At 42.6% G+C, this 7,651-nt stretch overlaps 1 protein-coding gene across 10 annotated transcripts; it reads right to left on the bottom strand.

Moving 5' to 3' along the window:
- Positions 1-81: 81 nt before the first annotated feature.
- Positions 82-6,299, bottom strand: LOC103968356 (glucan endo-1,3-beta-glucosidase 14). Of its 10 annotated transcripts, XM_065087055.1 has the most exons (11): positions 6,146-6,298; positions 5,061-5,104; positions 4,125-4,239; positions 3,879-4,045; positions 3,678-3,749; positions 3,186-3,543; positions 2,955-3,092; positions 2,140-2,804; positions 552-1,591; positions 333-481; positions 82-238 (listed from the first exon to the last, which is right to left on the bottom strand). In XM_065087055.1, the coding sequence occupies exons 8-10, from the start codon at positions 2,450-2,452 to the stop codon at positions 416-418; spliced, it is 1,419 nt and encodes a 472-aa protein (XP_064943127.1). In that variant the 5' UTR covers positions 2,453-2,804; positions 2,955-3,092; positions 3,186-3,543; positions 3,678-3,749; positions 3,879-4,045; positions 4,125-4,239; positions 5,061-5,104; positions 6,146-6,298; the 3' UTR covers positions 82-238; positions 333-415. The 10 variants fall into 10 exon arrangements, with proteins under 10 accessions (XP_064943127.1, XP_064943124.1, XP_064943123.1 ...); XM_065087052.1 differs by having other exon boundaries at positions 2,912-3,092; positions 3,879-4,239; XM_065087051.1 differs by having other exon boundaries at positions 3,879-4,239.
- Between the last annotated feature and the right edge of the window lie 1,352 nt (positions 6,300-7,651).

Here is a 7,651-nt window from a genome sequence, read left to right as displayed (position 1 = left end):
CGCCCTCCATGTCGATCTCTGCATTCTTATGAACGAAGAAACTTACAGGAATTTGGTTACTTTGACCACAGGCACCATACATTTAAACAATCATCAATCAGTTTGATCACAGGTTAGTATTCTTACATAACTTTTCGCTAAATGTTCTTTTCTCTCTTTTTTATTGCCAACAAAGAATGTTTGGTGGTGTTTTCTTCCATCCCGGACCCACCGAACCTGCACAAAGGATCTGCCAAACCTGTACAGACAATGCCAGCTCGAAGTGTAAGATCGAATCTGAAAGTGAAACCAAATCAAGAACCAAGTGCTTTGATGATCTCAGCCCACATTACCTGAAACCATCAGCTCCCCCCGGGTGGCAATCTCCTCGGCCATTACCGCCCCATCCACTTCGGCCCGCCGCTTACAGAAGCAGCTACTTCCAGGCCAAGATCAAAGCTGCCACCACGAACACGAAAGCTCTCAAACCAGGCATCATCATCTGCAGGAGAGGGAATGCTTACATCAAAAGTCATGATCTTACATGGAATCAGAGGACACGGATCACTCACCGCCGACCTCGAAGACGACGACGACGACGACATGGGTGGAAGATACCCATGCAGACCAACATTATAAACAGGAGTGCCATCAGGATAAAACAACCCGTAGTTCCTCTCCGAGGTCGGCCCAGGCTTCAAATCCTCATTGAACAGGGCAAACACATATATATCCACCGGCACCGTCGGCTTCAGAGGAGTGCCCTCGCTCATCCGTATCCTCTGCAGCAGATTACCATTATATCTTGCAGCATTCTCCGGTGTCGCTCCCACCTCATCACTGTCACCCCTCGATGGCCACCCCGTCTCAGAAATCCTGACCTCGATGTCGGCGTGCCCCCACGTCCTGATGGCAGAGTAAACCGCGTCGATCTGAGCGTACAACATGTTGTCATAGTTCAGATTGGTGTTGGGATCCACGACTCCCGTGTTCGGCTCGAAGAGGACGTAGTCCAGCGAGACTGCATTAGGGTTCGCCTTGTAGGCGAAGTAAGGGTAGGCGTTGATGAGAAAGGGTGACTTGGTGACGGAGTGGAAGTTGAGGATGGGCTGGATGAAGACGGCGAGATCCTGGCGGAAGGAGCCGGCGGAGGGAGGGTAGGAGTTCCCCAACATGTCCAAGGAGTGGGCGCTGGTGACGTTCACCTTCGTCTCCAGGCTGAGCGAGACCAGTCCCTGGTGAACCGATTCCATGGCGGGGAGGAGGTCGGCCATCAGAGTGGTGTCGTTGCCTTTGAACACCTCGTTGCCAACGGCGATGCAGGTGATCTTGGTGTAGGGGAGGTAGGGCAGGACGTGCTGCTCCAGCCATCCCAGGGCGGCCGCCGGGTCCGTCATCGCCGACACGTTCTCGTTGCCGATCCCGATCACGAACTCGACGTCGGTGTTGAGGAAGGCGCTGAGCACGTTCTGGTCCGCGTCGTACAGTTTCACTCGGCTGATGTTGAGGGAGCGGAGGAGGCTCGCGACTCGACCGGGGGACGGCAGGTCGTTCGCGATCTGCCCGTAGTTGATGCCCACCGCCATGCTCAGAACTACTCGGATGACTTGACCTGTAAAGACGAAGAAGAAGCCAACAACTGCTAATTATCTCATGTGTTCAATTATATTTTAGTACTAGATTCGATCTGCAACGAATACCCGATTAACTACCGAGGGAAGAGCTAAAAATAGGGCGCATATAATACCCATATCCAACTGAATCCCGTTGTTTGGATCTACAGAGAGGCCACCGAGCATTTGGTGTAAGTACTAAAAGCGACTTTGCCAACCTGGTCCACACAAGCCTACACTCGCCGGCACACACGAAGCCATGTGGTTTTGTCTACTCCACCACTAAACTAATCTCCTTTAGCACCAAATCTAGCACCAAAAAAATGTGTCCTTTTTGCCTCTCTTTCATTTCAACAGGAATATGGGGTTGGAAACTAACTATGTGCAAGATCAAAGAATCAGAGAATTCTTCACGAAAAGTCATCTTCTCATCCTTATTGTTGCACCTCTTTTATCTAAGCCAAGACTAAAGGGATGTCACCAAATGCTCGCTGTAACGAATCTGAAAACATGAAAGAAGGGTAGAGAGGGTGGATCAAATACTAACCTGAGAAGAGGAGGAGGAGTAGGAGGACGTGGAAGCAGGAGCTCGGCGACGCCATTACCGTCCTCGCCGTCGACTTGCTGTTGTTCCCTTGGATTCGAATATGTTGGACGGATCCGAAAACTCGATCGTTTTGCCAACTCCTCCTCGCCACTGCTACTACCAGTCGCTGCTGCGCTCCACCACCCTCTCGCCATGCCCTCGACCGCTTAATAGCATCTTGTGGGGACAGGGAAATGTGGCTCCTGTGGTCTGGGAATCCGAGAGCGACACGTATCATCCTTGGGCAATAGCGTGGTTCGGCGATTTCTCGCATTGATTCGGGGGCAAATTAGTCATTTAAGACCCACGTGAGGGGCCGCGTCACCGCAACGTGTCGGTGGCACAGCGTTGACGCGTCTCCACGTAGACACCGCGCGTACCGCTGCCGAGTGCACGCGGACGACCCGAAGTTCCTCCGAAGCTCCACGCTAAGAACCCGGTCATTCCTTGGGACCCACAATGGTTGATCCAATCAGCTCGAGTTTCCGAAGTGGGTGAGGCCCCATGGGGGACAGGACCTGGCGCTCCAAATTTTCTTCTGACTTCCAGCACCAAAGTCTCACTGCAGGGCCCACGATGATGTCTCTCGGGCCTTCTTTGGCCCGCGTCCGGGTGCGCCACCACCACTGTCAACCCACAAAAAGACGTATTAACACTAATAGAATGACTGCTGCCACTGTGTTGGCCAACATCGTTAATGTGGCTGGTAATAAGAAATTTGCTGAGCCTTTACGTGATATTTATGTTTAGGGGTTCTTTAGAGATAAGAAAGAGACCGACGTCAACACCACGAAGCTTTTCCACTTCGGGCCCTCGGTGGCCTTCGCTTCTCATCTTATTCCCCCATCCCTTTCCCGTCTTTGACTTTATGATGTCTTGTGGCTGCAATCTTTGCATCTCATCACGTAACAGTCCTGCATTTTATACCGCAAAGACCATATCAATAAAGGGAACAAATATGAAAATGAGAATAAAGCTGCACCAATTGGCTCCGAAGAACTATAAACCTGGGAAGTGCTATGGGATGAAGAGTCTTGTCTATACCGCAAGCACAACAGCTCATGTTTATCTCGGTTCACGACCCTTATCGTCTCCCTCTTTAAGATCGTAGGGATGTCGATCTTGCGTCACGTTAAACAACAGGAACAAAAAGCATGCAAGAGAACCACTGCGCTCACCTGGTCCCTTCTTTTCCCCCTATCATGCTTATTATAATCTTCCACCTGCGGCAGCTTTATTCCCAACTGTATCCGCTTGCTTGTACAAAGGGCTCCAATTATTGGATTCTGTGATGCCTTCTTTCGGTGAATGTGATCAATATTCTTCAAGGATGAACATGCGACAGCTCGGTCATATTCCAAATGCCTGTGGAACCAACATGCATATACCATGACATAACTAGTTATTGCATCATATGAACATGTAGCATTCAACATTTCGCATCTAGCGCATTCTAAAGAGGAGAAATTAAATGGAAGAGGTTGATTCACAAAACTAACCATTCACTTTCCGCTGCAGATATGCTAAAGCACCATTGGCACATGCAGAGTGATCCGTGGAGCTCCATTTCCCTGTGTAAATGACAGTAGGAGGTCGGATATGAGATGCATGTCAGCACATGTCCCAGTCTGTGTTCCATCGAGGAAGGAACCATTGGACTGGTCAACGATGGAAGGAACCATTGGACTGGTCAACGGAACCTGAGACCGTGAAGCCTGCACATGCAGAACGAGCTCCAAAATGGAAAGTGTCAGGGATCTCCAAGCCTTCCAGCTTCGGCAGAATCCAGGATATAACCATCATGTGGTGGGACGATCTTGAGCCCTTTTTCCCTCTGGTCCAATGTGGTTCACCTTGTAAACATCCACTGGAGATGGTTGAAGGAGTTTGATGACCTGTGTGTGAAAGATTTTGAGATGCTTTTCAAGCAACAGAAAGATGAAGACCTCATGATCACCCTAGCGGAGCTAAAATTCTTTCTAATGTTGCTTCCAGATGTGTAAATCTGTTATAGATTTGTACTTAGTACTGTTGCTATTGTCCTTGCGTAGGGCATGCAGCCTGAAAATGAAAGCATAATCATCATAGAACAACTGATCAAAGTTAAACAAGCAAAATACTACAGCTGAAGCATACCACAAGCAATTGATATTTAAACATCATTGCTTAATATTATAATTTTTATAAGCTAAAAGGGAAATTGGAATAACCTAGAAAAAGCACTGTGGATGCATAGTCACCATGGCATCACACACATCCAATACTGTCAAACATTAGAAGCATTCCGGTGACATCATTCTTTCGATTGCTTTCCCAAAAGTGTGCTATGCTCTTACTCGACTATTGGCTTATGTATCTCAATTTACTGAAATATAACAATAAGCAGTAAAGATTTGTAGGTTCTTCCATCATTTCAGTTTTTATGTTCACCGCATGCAAGAAAAGGCCAAGCTTATATTAGTTACTAGTATTTGGAAGTAGTCAATCTTCAATTCACTCGGGTATCAGAAATAGTTTCAGTGACGAGTTAAACTTAACTGATAGGTAGAAGTCACAATAGAAATGGGACCAACAAAAGTGGTAAGGGAGACAAAGAGAGTATGAAAATTATGAGATGACATTCTCTTTAGGCAATAATATCACTCCCAAATTAACATCAAAAAAAATCTTCATAAGAATGTCCGAAAGAAAAAATATATACGTAAAAATTATACAGCAGACCCATGTTTTGGGTCATCACAACCTTTTGAATTTCATCTGGAACCATGTTCTTATGAAAATTGCAATTGCAGCAGCAACATGTATAAGAAATCAGTTCCGGTCTTAAATATCCCAACAGTTAGGGTTGGCTACCAAGATTTTTTCCCATAATTTAACTTTACCTGTGCATTTTTATTGTTAAGTCTTTTACATTGCCAATCCCAACCTGAATAGAGAAGGAAGGTAGTGTTCAGCAGACAACCAAGATAAATTAGATCTTATGAACATAAACACTATATCAAAGTATGAGCAGCTAAAATTACTTTTAAGTCTATCAGTAAGGCAGAGGAGAAAATATATTGAACGCTAATATCAAGGAAAGCATGACACAAACGGAAGACAGATAATAATGAATTTTAGTATGTGTGACCTACTTTCTTGTTAGAATTCCAACGAATTTTAGTATGAGGGAATCAGAGAAATGCTACTTAGTGTACACATTACCTTGTGTGCCCATTTCAGTCCCTCTATTTCTTGCAATCAAAATGCTATTCTAGGTGCAAAACCAATTAGAATTTTATCGCTGAAGGTATTGATGAAGAAAGTTCTTGAACACTAAGATCATAAAATGAAACAAGACTTTTCTCAAATCATGGGATGTTACAAGTACCAAGATCAATGATATTGCTGCACCTGAGTTTCTAAATATTTGGAATTGTGATTTTTCTTTAGGGTCATTTCTCAAAAACAGTAAAAAGAACCATGAGTTCAAGTTTTCAATCAAAAACTTGAGTGCAAAATTTGATGTAAAAGAAAGTAAGACCACAAAATTTCATGATTTATGGTAAATCAGTAGTATTCTCGGTTGAATGGATCCAAAAGCAATGGGTGGTAATTACAATTAGCTTCAAGTCAATTAAGCATCCTTCCCGTATTAGAACCAAGCCAAACCTACTCAATTCATTCAAACGAAATAATACTGTTGACATCAGCGTTGACAGGCACACGATTCAGATGGCCAACCACTTTGAGGAAACATTTGGTAGATGAAACACCATACTCATAGAGGCCCATATCAAGTAGAAGAACAAGGACAAATGTTCTAGTCACTTTCTATCCAACCAAAGAGCACATGAAGGCAAAAGATAAATAGGATGATTTACATCGATCAATCAGGGAGAACAATTCGATGACAGGGAAAAGACCATCCAATTTGCACATCAAGAAACTACAGGATCAAACGGAGACGAACGACGCGAGAGATTACCTAGCGATGGGAGTTGAGATCAGCTACATTCGTTGAAGGAATCGGAACTTTGGCTGATTTGGAGCGGCAGAGGTGATCATCGAAAGGGGAGGAAAGAGTGCCAGGCATTGCCGCAGTGGACGCCGACGAAACGGCAGGTTTTAGGGCTCGGGCTGAGTTCTCAAATCCGACGATTAAAATGGATTGGTGGCCACATAACTATTTGGGCTGTTAATGGGCCATGTTAGAATTGGGCTAAGAGGACGATTCTTCCATTGTTATGAGTTGCAGTTTTACCCCGCTATTAGAATTACTATATATTTCTTTTTTTTATTTTACCCATGAAATTATAAGATTGGAACTGAATGGTTCTTTATGTAAGTAATTTTGATCTTGTAATCTTTTTTTATATATATTTTGTACCAATTTAAAATTTTATTGTGTTGATTGGATCGACCCATCGAACAGAAATAATAATAATAATAATAATAATAATAATAATAATAATAAAACTAAACCACTAACCAATTTAATATTTATATTTATAAAAAATATTTAAGATTTTTTAAAGAGTGTTTGGATCTTTTTATTATAAAAATGCAAGAACAACTGCATCATCCATTCAAAAATGCAAAATGTTCAATCCATATCACTCTCTTTCATAATATTTTAAAGTTTATTTTTTTATTTTGTATTCCATAAAATAATGTTTTGACCAAATATTAAGAATCACAATAAGTGTGTTAGCTTGTATACACTTTTATTTTTTTAATTAAGAATAATACACTAACCATTTAGATGTATCAACAAATACTATATAGTAGTAGCTGCAATTACAAAATCACAAGTAACTTCAACCAAAATACACACACAACTCAAACCAAATAGATAGATTTGGACAATGCTATTTAAAATTTCATGGATCCAACCACCCTGGAATAGCATTTTACAAACAAGTTCTCATGCAACGCCACAAAACCTAAAAATCATTTGGATTCTCATTGGAGCAAAACGAGACACAACAGTAGTTTAAAGCTCAAAAACACATTATCACTGAACTGAATTTATTCAGAGACCAACATAAGATGTTTCTAGAAGCTGTAGAACATGACATAAGCTCCTAGACGATAATAAAATAGAATTGTGGCTCGACACATCATTCTGATTGCCTTTGACCCAGTACTGGAATATCCTCATATTTTTTCTGCAGTGGAAAAAAAGGCACAATCAGCATTATTGTTTCTAGAATTAACACGCCAACTAATAATGTTATCAACCTGATTTTGATTTCCAAGTCAAAAGACAAAAAAAAAAAAAAAGTGTTCCATGATCCACTACCAGACTAATATTTCACTCCACCAGGTTGTAGAGGACACTCTAGAACAGAGGTACCTGACTAATAGGCAAAAAGAAAAAAAAAATTCTATTAATCCACCTGAGGGCAATCCACCACTTCTTTGGAAGTTCCACCTCAGCTATGAGCTAATGTTATACGAAAAAATTGTATTGATTACCATATTTCTTCTC

The sequence above is a fragment of the Musa acuminata genome, chromosome BXJ1-10, assembly GCF_036884655.1.
Source record: "Musa acuminata AAA Group cultivar baxijiao chromosome BXJ1-10, Cavendish_Baxijiao_AAA, whole genome shotgun sequence".
NCBI classification, from domain to species: domain Eukaryota; kingdom Viridiplantae; phylum Streptophyta; class Magnoliopsida; order Zingiberales; family Musaceae; genus Musa; species Musa acuminata.
The sequence above is the reverse complement of the archived record's forward strand: the minus strand, read 5'-3'. Positions and strand labels throughout refer to the sequence as shown.